Below are 16,989 nucleotides of genomic sequence, written 5' to 3'. Positions count from 1 at the left end.
AACTCATTATCACTTGTGACTTCTTGGAATGCATTTCTACTTGTGATGCACTTTTGAAAGATTTTTTGTAAAATTTGAAGCCCTTGAAATGACACCAATTCATGCTCACATGTTTGTTTACTTTTATTTCTCTTCTCTTCGTCGTTTGGGGACAAACAACACTTTAAGTTTGGGGGGTTGACAAACATGGTTTTCGTACCTCAATTCCACATGTTTTGTTGTCATTTCCCTTCATGTTTTGTTTGTGAATGCTTGTTTGTGCCCGAATATTTAGTTTTATAAAGATTTGATATCTTGGTGTAGTTTTGGAGCAATTTCAGGAAACCTAAATGATTAATTGGAGGATTTTGAAGATATGATATTGAAGTACGTCTCGAGAGGAATCCTTGAGCGCAAACGGCGACCAAATCCGAGTCCGGACGAGGGAGAACGGAGCAAAACGAGCGGACTGCGCAATACGCCCAGTACCCCGCGGTCACCACCCGCGGCCGCGGGGTGGGACCGCGGGTCAGCTGCCCCCGACTCCAGGAGACACCCGCGGTCACCACCCGCGGCCGCGGGGCGGGACCGCGGGTCCCCTGACTCTCCCCCACGTTTGCCGGCCGCGGGCGCGGGCCAGGACCGCGGGAAAAGAGCGGAGCCTCCCCAAGTGGGCCCCAGTCGGGTTTTTCACCCCTTAAACCCCCTTTCTCCCCTTTTCCTCACATTATTCATCTTCCCCAACCTCAAATACACCCATTTTCCATCTTCCCCAATTCCTCCACACCAAACCCTAGCCTCCATTACCACATCTTTTTACCAAGATTGAATGCATTGAAGAGGAGAGAAGATTGGAGAAAGCTCATTAATAGGATTTGTCACTTCTTACTCTCTCTTTCATTTATGTATTTCTTTGATTTAGGTTTGTTGTTTGTGAACATGTTTGGATAAAATCCCCCATTAGTTTGGGGATTAGGCTCAGTGGATGATGTAATAGATTGATTATTATGCTTAATATATGTCTTGATTACTTCCTTGTCATTATCTTTGCAAGCCCTAGTATTCTTTCTTGTATGGATTGTTGGCCACTTTCTATGCATTTCTCATTTGTGATTTGAATCGGGAGAGGATAATCATAATAGATTAGGAGCTTGAAACATATTGACTCAATAAACCGGGAGGTTGAGAGTTGGGTGAGAGTTTATCGATCTTTGTGTGCTTTTGGGAGTTATAGGTTAGAAGTTAACCGGGGACGGTAACTATGACCCGTAATCTACCGTTTTAGTCGTCCGGGAGGGGGCTAGAACTAGTTGGGAGATCACTCTAGATAATAGGTAATATCAAGACTAATGTTGAGCTAATTTGAGGCCCATTACTAATCCATTGATGTCTAGTCCCTAAACCACCTTCATCACTTAATTAATCCACTTTGTTTGATTGTTCTTATTTTGTCTTTGAATTTGTTAGTTAATCAAACCACTCACCTCCTTGTTTAGTCTAAATAGCTCTAGCATAATGAATTAGGATAATCACTAGATTGAACTACTAATCCTTGTGGGATACGACCTTGCTTCCATATATTACAACTACCCGTATACTTGCGGCGTGGTGAAAATATTAGCGAACAAGTTTTTGGCGCCGTTGCCGGGGATTAGTTTAGTTTGATTGTTTGTGATATTTTGAATCATTGTGCTTAACTACTTTAGACATTTTACTTGATTTATTTTTGTTTTCTATCTTAAGATGTTTGTTTTGACTCGTTGTTTTTGTTGGTTGGTAGGGTGATGAAAAAGAAAATTGTTACACAACACCAAAAATATTAAATGGATGATGGAAGGAATGAGTTGGTTGAGCAACTCGAACTACAATTGGCGATGATGCAACTTAAGTTGCGAGTTTTAGAAGCAAAAAGAAATTGTAGGCAACCATTCATCCAAGAAGCCTTCCAACCAACACCTTCCTATGGCGAGTATTATGACATGGGGTGCAATGCCATAGAGTGGCAATCGCCATTGGAGTATGAGGACCACTTCAATAGTTGGAATTATGAAAATTCTCATTTCACTCAAGAAGGCTTTCAAGGGGGAAATTGTTACTATCAAGAGGATAATCCGAATGTTAGAGATGATCTTCTACAATGCTTCATAGCTACACAAGCTTGGATAGAAAAAAGTATAGCAAACTCGGATGTTATGCTAGAAGAGCAAAGAAGGTCTTTGGCTACCACTATGGAAAATCAAAAGCGAATTGATGATTTGTGCATGGCCATTAGCCTACAAAATGGAACCTTGTATGAGGAACCAATGTCAATGCTAAGTGAAGAGCCTCAAGAAGTTGAAGAAGAGTATGAAGAAGATGACGATCAATTCTCCAAATCCCTTGAAGTCGAGAGCCCAACTTTTCCAATGCAACCTCTACAATTCCAAAAAGATGAAGACTTCACAAGCTGTAAAGAATGCAAAGTCAAAAAAAAATTTGTCGATCCTTACCTCGACACGGGCGATTCTATGAAGGCTTGCTTCTTTCACTTTTTTTTATCTTCATCTTTTGATTTTCACTTTGATTTGTCTAATAAAGAATTGTTAGAGTGTGGTGGTACTCTAGATGGTGAACGAGATTACCATGACCCCCGGGATGTCTCAAAGATTGCTAAGCCACCATATTTTTGGGTGGCAACGGATGGAGCATACAAATTTGATGAAGAATGGCCACCGCCTAAGCCTCCACCTCGTTTGTGAGTACGAGACAAGTAACCATTTTCTCCTTCATCCAAACTTATTTCTCCTTTGTGTGAAATAAGTTTGGGGGGAGGGGAAAGATGGATTAGTGTCTCATCTATCTTTTGCTTTACTTGTTCTTGTTTGTTTTAGTTTTATTGTCTTGTTTTTATTATTGTTGAATAAATGAAAGCTTGAGAGTTAGTTGGGTTGATATTTTTGTTTTTATTTTGCTCGGGATAATTGTATCAAACTTTGTGATGTTGATTGAATGTCATTGCGCTTATGATATGAATTGTTTCTTGGAAAAATTGTGTGTATCACTTGTGGATTATGCATGAAAAGTTTGAACTTGTGACAAGTGAGTTAAATGTTTTGCCTCCAAGAACTTGATAATGAGCTTGTGAGAATTGAGCCTTTGATTGTCATACATTTACAATCTCATTTTGTTCTTTAGTGTAAATCGATTGAGCATGTATGTTGGTCTCTAGAACTTGCCATGAGTCCTCTCTTGAAAATAAAAGTAGATGTGTTGTTAATATTGAAGTAATTTAAGGCCATCTTTGTTAGCCACTTGACCCCAATTGTGCCAAATTCTCATATGATCCTAGTTTACCCCTTTTGTGCCTTGTAGCCTTTCTTTGAATGAACCAATGATAAAGGGGTAGAACTTAGAGTGTTAGTGGTTGCTTTGATGAAGAAAAAAGTTTGGGAAATGATTGAAATTGCTTATCAAGCTTTGATTGTGTGAAAATCACTAATCCCCTATGAGCTCAAAAAGAAAAAGAAATGAAAATGAATGTGAATAAAAGAGCATAAAGGGGAGTGATTTGCCTTTTGAATCATAGCCATGATAGATATCACTAAGGATGAAAAGATGAAATGTAGGGATTTTGGTTTTTGATTGATAAGAGAAATGGTGAAGTTGATTTGTTCATTGTGATTGATGGATTGTGGGATGAGTCACTTTGCCTAAAAAAACTACTCATCTTACCAAAGAGCCCTCATTACAACCCAATAGAAGCCCTTTTTGATCTTTATTTGTAACACATTGAAGTATAGAGAGTTAGGATAAATGGCAAGCTTATGGTAGATTGCATACTTGTTTCAAATTGAGTGCAAACACGTCCATTCTAAACACTTGAGAGTTGAGTGTGTCATTGAAACATCCACTTTGTTAGGATTCAAGCTTGGAGGTTATAATATTGAACTCATTATCACTTGTGACTTCTTGGAATGCATTTCTACTTGTGATGCACTTTTGAAAGATTTTTTGTAAAATTTGAAGCCCTTGAAATGACACCAATTCATGCTCACATGTTTGTTTACTTTTATTTCTCTTCTCTTCGTCGTTTGGGGACAAACAACACTTTAAGTTTGGGGGGTTGACAAACATGGTTTTCGTACCTCAATTCCACATGTTTTGTTGTCATTTCCCTTCATGTTTTGTTTGTGAATGCTTGTTTGTGCCCGAATATTTAGTTTTATAAAGATTTGATATCTTGGTGTAGTTTTGGAGCAATTTCAGGAAACCTCAATGATTAATTGGAGGATTTTGAAGATATGATATTGAAGTACGTCTCGAGAGGAATCCTTGAGCGCAAACGGCGACCAAATCCGAGTCCGGACGAGGGAGAACGGAGCAAAACGAGCGGACTGCGCAATACGCCCAGTACCCCGCGGTCACCACCCGCGGCCGCGGGGTGGGACCGCGGGTCAGCTGCCCCCGACTCCAGGAGACACCCGCGGTCACCACCCGCGGCCGCGGGGCGGGACCGCGGGTCCCCTGACTCTCCCCCACGTTTGCCGGCCGCGGGCGCGGGCCAGGACCGCGGGAAAAGAGCGGAGCCTCCCCAAGTGGGCCCCAGTCGGGTTTTTCACCCCTTAAACCCCTTTCTCCCCCTTTTCCTCACATTATTCATCTTCCCCAACCTCAAATACACCCATTTTCCATCTTCCCCAATTCCTCCACACCAAACCCTAGCCTCCATTACCACATCTTTTTACCAAGATTGAATGCATTGAAGAGGAGAGAAGATTGGAGAAAGCTCATTAATAGGATTTGTCACTTCTTACTCTCTCTTTCATTTATGTATTTCTTTGATTTAGGTTTGTTGTTTGTGAACATGTTTGGATAAAATCCCCCATTAGTTTGGGGATTAGGCTCATGGATGATGTAATAGATTGATTATTATGCTTAATATATGTCTTGATTACTTCCTTGTCATTATCTTTGCAAGCCCTAGTATTCTTTCTTGTATGGATTGTTGGCCACTTTCTATGCATTTCTCATTTGTGATTTGAATCGGGAGAGGATAATCATAATAGATTAGGAGCTTGAAACATATTGACTCAATAAACCGGGAGGTTGAGAGTTGGGTGAGAGTTTATCGATCTTTGTTGTGCTTTTGGGAGTTATAGGTTAGAAGTTAACCGGGGACGGTAACTATGACCCGTAATCTACCGTTTTAGTCGTCCGGGAGGGGGCTAGAACTAGTTGGGAGATCACTCTAGATAATAGGTAATATCAAGACTAATGTTGAGCTAATTTGAGGCCCATTACTAATCCATTGATGTCTAGTCCCTAAACCACCTTCATCACTTAATTAATCCACTTTGTTTGATTGTTCTTATTTTGTCTTTGAATTTGTTAGTTAATCAAACCACTCACCTCCTTGTTTAGTCTAAATAGCTCTAGCATAATGAATTAGGATAATCACTAGATTGAACTACTAATCCTTGTGGGATACGACCTTGCTTCCATATATTACAACTACCCGTATACTTGCGGCGTGGTGAAAATATTAGCGAACATAAAGGCCATTTCTCCTTATGCCTTTCAGTATCACATTTGATCCCTTCAAAACAAGGATGGATCCAGCATGTGACTTGAAATCAAGACCTTTCTTTTCTAGAATTCCCAAAGATATCAGATTCCTTTTGATCTCAGAATATATCTAACATCAGTTAAGGTTCTTATGGAATTGTTGTGAACTCTTATCTTGATACTCCCAATGCCTCTGACTTGACAAATCTGATCATTCCCCAAAATGACTGTTCCCATGATCTCTTCTTTCAAGTCGATGAACCATTCTTTGTTGGGTGACATGTGGAAGGAACATCCAGAATCCAGAATCCAAGAATCTCCCACAGTAGATTTCATCACATTCAGAGCTTCATTGTTTTCTATCTCCTCAGCCACATCTGCAGAATTCTGGTTCTGATTTGTGCCCTGTTGTTGCATTTTCTTTTTCCAAGAATAGCAATTCTTCTTGATGTGCCCCGGTTTCTTGCTGTGAAAACATTTTTTCACATCTTCTCCATCACCATCCTTGTGTTTCTGTTGAGCACCTTTCTTTCCCTGAGAATTTGCTTTCTTGAATTTAGTGGGCTTTCCCTTCTGAACGTTTAGGCTTTCATGCTGAGAAGATTGCTTATCTACTGCACTCTTGTTCTTTTCTTTTCCTTTGAGAACCCCAAGAACATCTTCCAGTGTAATCAGATCCTCCTTGGCAATTAACAGAGCATCTTTCAGATGCTCATAGGATTTAGGCAATGCATTCAGTAATAACAATGCTTTATCCTCATCCTTCATCTCTCCATCAACACATTCAAAATCATCCAACGATTTTTGAAAATCATCAAGTTGTTCAGATAAATCCTTATCATCTAAGATTTTGAACTGAAATAGATGTTGTTTGACAAACAATCTATTCGCCATGGTTTTAGCCATATAGAGAGAATTGAGTTTCTTCCATACCTTGATTGCGGTATCTTCCCTTGACACCTCACGTAAAACTCGATCGCCAAGACATAGGAGGATCGCGCTGCGGGCTTTCTTGTCCATCTCTTGACGACTCATCCTGCCTCCCTTGTCATCTTCCTTAGAATCCACCAATTTAGCATTCAATGCATCATCCAATCCCTGATGAATGAGCGTGGCTTCCATCTTGATCTTCCATATGGAAAAATCGTTTTTCCCATTGAACTTCTCGAAATCAAATCGAGCCGAAGTCATCGTTGTGGATCGGTTCCCACAGACGGCGCCAAATGTAAGATCAAAATAGAGAATAACAAAATGCGACGAAGAAGAAGATGTACGTGGTTCGGCCACTAACGACCTACGTCCACGGAGGGTGAAGAGAAATTTTATTGACAGATTTGAGAGTTCGCCGGAGTTACAGAACGTGATCGGAAATCTTGAGAAACGCAGCTCAAGAAGATTACACAGCACTCACACCAACTACGCTCCTTTCTTTCTTGTTACAGTACATCACTAACTGTGAAAGATCGAATTTAAAACCCTAACTAACTCACTCAATATTGAGCTAGAAACGACACCGCTTCAACAGAAACGTAATACATGAAGTAAATAAGAAACGCGACTTATAATACTTCATCTGCACAACTCATGCTATCCCTCTGACCAGCGTGGAAAAGTTTCCAGAGCAGAGAAATGACTCCAACAGAGAAATGACTTCAGAGCAGAGAAATTACTCCAGAGGAATGACGCCAGAGAGATCATCTTCCAGAGGAATCGACCGCCAGAGGAATCGACCGCCAGAGGAATCGACCGCCAGAGGTATCAAAATTGCAGCCAAATTCGAAGCCACCTTTCACAACAAAAAATAGTTAAAATCATTTGAAACCCTTCTCTTGTATTAATTTCCTAGCTAACTCATGGTTTGTCCAATTTGAGAGGCAAAGATATTGTGGTTAATTTGTTTTGTTAAATTTTCATAAAATATTTACATACAGAAACTGATACGAATAACAATGTGATACCGGCCAAATGGAAAAAGAGAGGAGGAAACACAAGGAAGCGATGCAAGATAAACTCTTCACTCTAAGGAATCCACCAAGAGGTTAGAGAGACTCGTCACCTTAAGGAATCCACCTAAAGGCTAAGAGAAAAGTAAGAAGAAATCCTTCTTCAAACAAGTTTAGAGACTCAATTTAAGTAATTGTATTTCAACTTGATGCCTCCCACTCTCACTTACACACATATATATACTAATCTCTTACAACCCTTCACTACCTCACATTGATTACAAATCCACTCATATTCCAAAATACATGAATAACTCATAAATTCAAGACTAATAATATGAAAAGACATTGACTCTTCAATCTTCGGACTGTACTGCTACCCTCTAGTAAAACAGCCATAACTCCTTCTAGAAAACTCCAAATGACCTGTAGTTTATTTCATATGAAACTAGACTCATCTGGCTTCGAAACCATATAAGGCTCATGGGCTATTTCATTTTCAATCACAGTCGGCTGCTCTTCAAAGTTGACCCCTCTGCTGCAAATTCATGCTGAAACTCTGCATCACAATGTCCCAAGCCAAGCTTTGCCTGCATTGGTATTCTGTATTCAGGCATATGTTCAAACAAGCATGCCCATTCAAGTCTGATTTACGCATTTTATCAAACAGCTTTTACACATCTTGACTCTACACATAATTCGCATCAAAGCCTTTTGAGCAAAGTTCTCTAGAGACCAATTCTCCAGTGTAGCCCAAAATGGGTAGGCATGGCAATCACGTTCACTCCTCGTCAGTTATTTCTCATCGATAACCGGAACAACAATGGGAGCAGAATTATATACGTTCCAAAAACTTCCTACTATTATTTGCATTTAGTTCTCTCGTTAAAGAATGTCTTCTCTTATATATAAGCACAATTTTTTCCCTTTGGAGTTGGAACAGTCATTTTGTCGAATAACATTCGTACCATAAACTTAGAATTAGTAAAAAAAAATAATGAGTAAAATAGCCATATTCTGAAAATTCCACAACTTGTAGTTTTTCGGTAGAAGAAAAAGGAAAACTAGCACAAAAACACGATACTGTGTGATAATTAAAGCTCTATATATATGCACTAAAATTGCCACACATATTCATTTTATGAATGAAATGACACCCTTATTTGCTAACTTATGCCTGAACTTTTTTTTTGTTTTCCCACTTATTAAACAGGACCTTAAAAGTGTTGTAACGTTTAAATTTGTTCCAAAATTAACGGTCTCAATTCTTTGCAGTCACTCGAGAATTAAAATGCATGTGGAGCATAATACTAACCATATTCAAAATATTGAGGCCGTCTAGCCGCACTTGTGTAATGCATACTTCGCTTAGACATGCCATCATTGGAAACATGTTGAAGTATGGAGCCTCAAGATACTGAACACCAGAGTCCGATCGCGATGATCCAACTTTGGGGCATGTTTTGGGAGGCAGGTGGAATCCTAATGGACTTAGAGTAAGAATTAAAATAATTGTTTTAGGACCCGTTTACTTTGCATGATTGAGATAAGAATCAAACGGAACTAGCTTAAATGATAGAAATAATCGAGGGTCTTGGGATATCCCAAATTAAGTTTCAATCCAATTGAGACTAATAAAATAACTTTTAATCGCACGTAGTAAATAAAGCGGACTAATAAAATATACCAATTGAGATAGTAAAGATAAAAAAAAATGCTCCCTCCGTCCACATGTTTTAATAGAATGAGTGGTTATTTTTGTGTAGTGGAGAAAGGGTTCCTCAAAAATTTGAAATGGGTGCTTTAGATTGAATTAAAAATGTATACATGCGATTCATGTCCCACAATTTTATGTGTGCCACCGTGTCCCATGCTTATATCTATTATTTTAAAAATATTTTTTATAAAAATAAAATTTATTATAATACCATGAATTATATTTAATTTTTATTTCAAAAAATTATTTCTTTTTAAAATATATACCATGACTTTGAATTTATCAACCTATTATTAACTAATAAAAGTGAAATTAAATGATAAAAAATAATTATATACCTTAGATTGATGGAATAGACCCTAGTTAATAATCACAAAATTAAATTAAAGCATACAAAGTTGAAATTGAAGAAAAAATTTATAACAAAATAAACAAAATTGAAAGTGGGACACAAAATGAGACATAAAATGTGGTACACTGAATCTCATTCCTTAAAAAGGTTACTAAAATTAATGAATGTTGAGGCGAATATGTATAGAAATTCAATAGATAGGGCTAAGCAATTTATGGAGAAGGGTAATTAGAGTGAATGGTGTTCCTCAAATTTCTATTTCAAGTCAACAAATACCATCAAAACTGATTATTTTTTTGGTATAAATAACTGCATAAATTCGTCAGGGAAATATCGAATTAGAAAAAGTACAAGTTGTAGAGAGCAAAAAAAAGGTTATATCACAGATATAATAAAATGGGGAAAATGGTGGCGACAAGCTTGATGGTGCTGCTTGTGATCAGTGCTTTCGTGGCGACGACGAGTGCGGAAAATGAGAAAACGGAGTATAACGCGGCAGAGGAGCTGCGTGCGAAGGGTGCGAGAAAACCGAAATTTGAGGAAAATGACAGACATATAGGGTACCCGGCGATGGAATACGGCCGTGCGCCGCTCAGAAACCCGCCGGCGGCACCTGCAAACAACTACAATAGGGGTTGCACTCAGGAAAACAAATGCCGCGGAGGTTAAAGGAAATCCACGAATGCATGCTTTTTTAAGATTTTTTTTTTTTTTAAATATATATGAATGATTGTGTAGAGTATTTTATATATACTCTAAGCCGGAAGGTTCTTTTTTTGTTTTTTGTTTTTCTAGCTTTTTAGTTTAGGAGAATAAGGCTGAGGAGTTTACCAGCCCATAATTGGCCATTTTATGTAATACCCTGAATTAATTATGTTTATGTAATCAAACTAGTAGTTAATTTTTTGTTGTGATTTCTCTTATTATAGTCACCCACCCGATATTCTTGAAGAAATATATTTAAACACAAAGTATGTTTAAAAAATTGTGATTTCTTGAGTTTAAAATTAATATTGTTGTTGAAATAGAAATTTTGTAAAAGGAGATAACAAAAAAAGAAAACCTAGCAAACCCTTGAAAGCACAAAGACGTTGACTAAGGGTCGAGCCTCATTACAACCTTTCTGGCGAAAATCCAATGGGAAAAACACCAGTGAAGGAAAAAAGAGTAATCATCTATTACAAATGAGAAAAAAAAAAAAAAAGATTCAAGAAGAAGGAACAAAACAATGATAGCAAAAAGCAACAAAAGGAACAAATTTTCCATTCTTTATGCCATCCACCTCACCACTATCCAGTGCCTCCACCCCAATTAGCATCTATTGCCTCTTCAAAATCTTCAACAACACCACTACCTGCCTCATCAAAGCCACCAAATGAAGAAGACATCATTAGCTAACTTTGCAATAGAAATTTTGGATATGAATATCTTTTGAACGACTTCCTCAATCAAGGGAATAACAAGATTCCACCAACCAGTCGAAGTATTTGGATTTTCCATAATGTCAGCAACTTGATTCCCTTCACAAAAGATATGTGAAACACGAATATCAAAAAGGGGGAGTAACTTAAGAACTCGTCTCCACCTAGCAATCAAACGCCACAGGACAATATCAGAACGCAATTGAGGCAACCTTACAACATAAGTGGAAATGGGTTCCAGCCAAATGTTAAACCATTTATAAGCATAAGCCAATTCAATCGCAGTAATGATGCCAATGATGCCAAGAAGCTCAGCTTCAAAAGCAAAACCAAGACCACCATCAATACGGAAGGAACCTTTAACCTGATTTGTGAAATCTCTGGAAACGCCTCCAGCATGAATTTTACCCGGAGCGCCAATCGAAGAACCATCGGTATTAACTTTAATCCTCAAGGGAGGAGCATGCCACCAACTAACAAGAATAAAAGAAGAGGGAGGAGCCACTTTTGGTCTGACAGTGATATATAATTCCAAGAGTCACATAGTCAGACCAAGAATTGTACATGAATCCCATGTTGAAGGCACATTATATTTGTCAACTTCTTGAAAAGTTACTCGAGTAATGTTCAGAGCGTGAATCTGAGTGGACTTAATTCCCTAAAAAATGTGCTTGTTCTGGCCAGTCCAAAGTGCCCAGATTAAAGTGATAACTCCAATCTTTCAAATTGAGGGTGGTAAGAATTAAATTCCGTTTTAGTATAATAATGTTACCGCCAAAAGTGCATTGTGGTTGTTTAATTGCTCCAGTTAATTTGTTTTGCTGGATTATGATAGAAAGATTTAATAATGTATTGATATGAAGAAGGGTTAATTGCATGAACTTTAATCACTTTTTCATTTTGCATAAAAACTTTAAAAATTACAGTACATTTTAAATTATGAACTTTGCAGCTCGTTCAATTTTTTCATAAAATTCATTTCTGTATGTGTCATTTAGCATACCACGCGTATATACACGTGTTTTAGTAATTAGAGCAAAGTTTAAGTACATTGGAGAACTCGGAGAACACAAGAGAGAAAATATAAGAAGCTGTTGTATTCACATAGCGAGTCCTTTACAAATGGAGTGAGCTGAGTATTTATAAGAGAGACAATAAGGGTAAAATGGTAACACTCTGTGATTCACGTACGCTGCATGTCCTTGCCTAAATCCCTTTAGCTAACAATACTAAAAATAACTAACTAGCAGCTTTTGTCAGGCGTTTTGTCAGATACTTGAACAACGCTGATTCTTCATACTTCATCTTTGCCTTGACATATTGATGACAAATCCCTTTAGTTGACTGGGCTTGACTCTCTTTATATCTCGATCATCGGTGTTAGAATACCTCCCTTATCTGATGACCAACGTGGCATGCTAGTTGTGCATGAAGAAAAGGATCTGAAGACAACTCAGCTTGGCTCACATGGCGCACTGATGATCAGTATGCAAAAGAACTGCCAGCTCACGATAAGGAGCATGTGCAAGATGAAGAAATTCTAGATCCTTCTTAGTCATGATATGTGCTGCATTGTGATTGGTTGAGAGAGTCTAGAAAGCACTTTTGTTTCTTTTCTGCTTTAGGGTTTGATAGCAGTCTTGGTATATATTGTACCTGAGCTACTGTTACATTGTATCTGTTTTATCCATTATCAATGAAAGAAGTTATGCTCTTCCCAATGTATCCATTTCTAGTTTTCTTTACATGGTATCAGAGCAGGTGATCCATACCTGTCTCTTGATAACTTGCTGCTTTTTTTATTTTACCTTCTTTATGGCTGATTCAGACGATTCCACCACTGGTGGATCTACTTCCACTGCTACTAATACAATAGTTTATCTTCAAAGCATACCTACACCCACAAAACTTAAAGATACCAACTATCTCATATGGAAACAGCAAATTCTTGCTACTGTCAAAGGCTATGGACTCGAAGGGTATATCACTGGAGCCATCAAGCCACCGTCTATGTGGATTGTAGAAAAAGGGGTCAGATCTGTGAATCCTGACTATATTTCTTGGGAGAGACAGGATCAGATACTGTCAGCATGGATGCAATCCTCTTTGACAGAAAGTGTGATGATATTGGTGGTTGGGCTCTCCACATCTGAGTCTATATGGCGAGCACTCGAAACAAATTTTTCAAACCAGTCAAGAGCAAAGGTAATGCAATATAAATTGCAGCTTCAAACTCTCAAGAAAGATAATCTTAGCATGGCTGACTACTTGTCTAAAGTTAAAACTTGTTGCGATTTGTTAAATTCTGTTGGTCACCATGTTTGTGATGAGGATCAGATCATGTATATTCTGAATGGTCTAGGGAGTGAATACGATTCTGTGATGGTTACTGTCAGTGCAAAAATGGAATCATGGTCTGCCATGGATGTACACTCTTTGTTGTTGAGTTTTGAACACAGGTTGGAATCTACTAAAGCACCTCTTCTCAACTCCGATGGCTCTCAACCATCTCTCCATTATGCTACTCAATCAGGGACTCCAGCTAACAACAATTTCAGCAGCCAAAACACTAGAGGCAGAGGTGGATATAATGGAAATAGAGGAGGGGGCAGAGGTAACTACAGAGGAGGTTCCAACCGAGGAGGTTATAATGGTGGCAGAGGCAGAGGAAGGAATTCTGGCAATAAGCCCATCTGCCAAGTGTGTTTTGTATCAGGCCACACCGCGGATCGATGCTGGTACAGATTTGATCAGTCTTTTGTTCCTCGGCAGCAAAGTCAGTACCAACAACAGCCTGCTCAGACTCATTATCCTCATGGTCAGAATTCTCAATTTAATCCAAAGGCAAACATGGCTCAACTTCCTAATACTTCTCAGTCTCAAAGTCATGGTGGATATCCCGTTGATTATACTAGAGATCATGCTTGGTATTTGGATTCAGGGGCTACTAATCATATCTCCCATGATTTGTCTAACCTCAATTCTGTCAGTGAATATCAGGGAAGTTCTCAGCTGCAAATGGGAAATGGTCAAGGTATTGATATTGCTCACATAGGTAAAGGAATTCTCTATGCCTCTTCCTCTCATAAACCTTTTCATTTGAATAACCTCCTTCATGTTCCTCACATCACTAAAAATCTTTTAAGTGTGTCGCAATTTGCTAAAGATAATGGTGTTTATTTTGAATTTCACACTGAGTTTTGTGTTGTGAAGGACCAAATAACTAAAGCTACTCTCCTCACGGGTACTCTTAAAGGAGGTCTTTATCAATTCACATCTCTCAAGTCCAGCCCTCATCTCTCCAGTAGGCCTGCTCCTAGTCTTCTACCAGCTTTCAATCAACAGCCCGTAGTGGCTTCTGCTGTACTACAGCCTTTAGCAGCTCTTACTCAGTCTGCTACTCTTCCTAGTTTAGATATTTGGCATAATAGACTTGGTCATTGTAATGTAGATGTCCTTAAAAAGGCTTTACACTCTTGTAATCTTCCCTTTACTGAAATGAAGAATTCAAGTTTATGCCAACCTTGTGTTTTTGCTAAAATGCATCGACTCCCTTATACAGATTCCACTACTCAACACCATACTCCTCTTGAACTCATACACAGTGATCTTTGGGGTCCAGCACCTATCAAAAGCATTAATGGTTACTCATATTATGTGAGTTTTATTGATCATTCTAGTAGATATGTTTGGATTTACCTATTAAAAGCCAAGAGTGAAGTCCATAATGTTTTCATTCAATTCAAAAATTTGGTTGAAACTCAGCTAAGTACCAAGATAAAATCCATCCAAACAGATTGGGGTGGGGAGTATAGAGCTCTTACTTCCTTCTTTTCTTCTCAGGGAATTTCTCACAAGGTTTCTTGTCCATATACCCCTCAACAAAATGGGTTGGCAGAACGGAAACATAGGCATATTGTAGAGATGGGCCTTGCTTTACTGTTCAAATCTGGATTACCCATGAAACATTGGGATGATGCCTTTACCACCTCAGTCTACTTAATTAACAGACTTCCTACCAAAGTCATAAACCTCATCTCCCCTCTAGAGCATCTCTTTCACCAAAAGCCTGACTACTCTACTCTTCGCACCTTTGGTTGCTTGTGTTACCCTTTTACTAGACCCTATAACAAACATAAGTTACAGCCTAGATCAGCTAGTGAGATTTTTTTGGGATATAGTATTCATCATAAAGGGTATAAGGTACTTCTACCATCTGGCAAAGTTCTTGTCACTCGTGATATTCTTTTTGATGAAACTATTTTTCCTTATTCCTCTTCTCCCATACCAAGACCATCTCCTGATTTATCCTCCAATCTCCCACCCCCATCCCATGGTCATTGGCAGTTACACCCTCCTCTTCCACATTTTCCATTCTTTATGCCATCCACCTCACCACTATCCAGTGCCTCACCCCAATTAGCATCTATTGCCTCTTCAACAACACCACTACCTACCTCATCAAAGCCACCAAATGAAGAAGACATCATTAGCTAACTTTGCAATAGAAATTTTGGATATGAATATCCTACGACTTCCTCAATCAAGGGAATAACAAGATTCCACCAACCAGTCGAAGTATTTGGATTTTCCATAATGTCAGCAACTTGATTCCCTTCACAAAAGATATGTGAAACATGAATATCAAAAAGGGGGAGTAACTTAAGAACTCGTCTCCACCTAGCAATGAAACGCCACAGGACAATATCAGAACGCAATTGAGGCAACCTTACAACATAAGTGGAAATGGGTTCCAGCCAAATGTTAAACCATTTATAAGCATAAGCCAATTCAATCGCAGTAATGATGCCAATGATGCCAATAAGCTCAACTTCAAAAGCAAAACCAAGACCACCATCAATATGGAAGGAACCTTTAACCTGATTTGTGAAATCTCTGGAAACGCCTCCAGCATGAATTTTACCCAGAGCGCCAATTGAAGAACCATCGGTATTAACTTTAATCCTCGAGGGAGGAGCATGCCACCAACTAACAAGAATAAAAGAAAACGGAGGACCCACTTTTGGTCTGACAATGATATATAATTCCAAGAGTCACATAGTCAGACCAAGAATTGTACATGAATCCCATGTTGAAGGCACATTATATTTGTCAACTTCTTGAAAAGTTACTCGAGTAATGTTCAGAGCGTGAATCTGAGTGGACTTAATTCCCTAAAAAATGTGCTTGTTCTGGCCAGTCCAAAGTGCCCAGATTAAAGTGATAACTCCAATCTTTCAAATTGAGGGTGGTAAGAATTAAATTCCGTTTTAGTATAATAATGTTACCGCCAAAAGTGCATTGTGGTTGTTTAATTGCTCCAGTTAATTTGTTTTGCTGGATTATGATAGAAAGGTTTAATAATGTATTGATATGAAGAAGGGTTAATTGCATGAACTTTAATCACTTTTTCATTTTGCATAAAAACTTAAAAAATTACATTTTAAATTATGAACTTTGCAACTCGTTCAATTTTTTCATAAAATTCATTTCTGTATGTGTCATTTAGCATACCACGTGTATATACACGTGTTTTAGTAATTAGAGCAAAGTTTAAGTACATTGGAGAACTCGGAGAACACAAGAGAGAAAATATAAGAAGCTGTTGTATTCACATAGCGAGTCCTTTACAAATGGAGTGAGCTGAGTATTTATAAGAGAGACAATAAGGGTAAAATGGTAACACTCTGTGATTCACGTACGCTGCATGTCCTTGCCTAAATCCCTTTAGCTAACAATACTAATAATAACTAACTAGCAGCTTTTGTCAGGCGTTTTGTCAGATACTTGAACGACGCTGATTCTTCATACTTCATCTTTGCCTTGACATATTGATGACAAATCCCTTTAGTTGACTGGGCTTGACTCTCTTTATATCTCGATCATTGGTAGTGTTGATGCCCTATTATCTTGATCCAGTATTTTGTTGGGACCTCACCAGTGTTAATTTCGCCTTCTTAACCTCAAATATCTTGTTTCTCGACAGCGTTGATCCCTTCTTCATGATAATATGTATCTTTCCTCTAGTTTGGG

General features: G+C 38.4%; 1 protein-coding gene across 1 annotated transcript; it reads right to left on the bottom strand.

Annotated features, from left to right (window-relative positions):
* Window positions 1-15,449: 15,449 nt before the first annotated feature.
* LOC131003986 (uncharacterized) lies at window positions 15,450-16,772 on the bottom strand. The gene is made up of 2 exons (XM_057930558.1): window positions 16,744-16,772; window positions 15,450-15,984 (listed from the first exon to the last, which is right to left on the bottom strand). Exons 1-2 carry the CDS (start codon window positions 16,770-16,772, stop codon window positions 15,450-15,452), a joined length of 564 nt encoding a protein of 187 aa, XP_057786541.1.
* Window positions 16,773-16,989: the final 217 nt, after the last annotated feature.

Source organism: Salvia miltiorrhiza, unplaced genomic scaffold (assembly GCF_028751815.1).
Source record: "Salvia miltiorrhiza cultivar Shanhuang (shh) unplaced genomic scaffold, IMPLAD_Smil_shh original_scaffold_302, whole genome shotgun sequence".
NCBI classification, from domain to species: domain Eukaryota; kingdom Viridiplantae; phylum Streptophyta; class Magnoliopsida; order Lamiales; family Lamiaceae; genus Salvia; species Salvia miltiorrhiza.
This window is presented reverse-complemented; position numbering and strand designations above follow the sequence as displayed.

Bases quoted from the DNA above. Each gene is read 5' to 3' on its own strand.
- LOC131003986 (XM_057930558.1), bottom strand. From the start codon at position 16,772: ATGAAGTATGAAGAATCAGCGTCGTTCAA. The intron at 15,985-16,743 runs GTATCTGACAAA...TATCATTGTCAG, and splicing joins GAAGAATCAGCGTCGTTCAA to ACCAAAAGTGGGTCCTCCGT.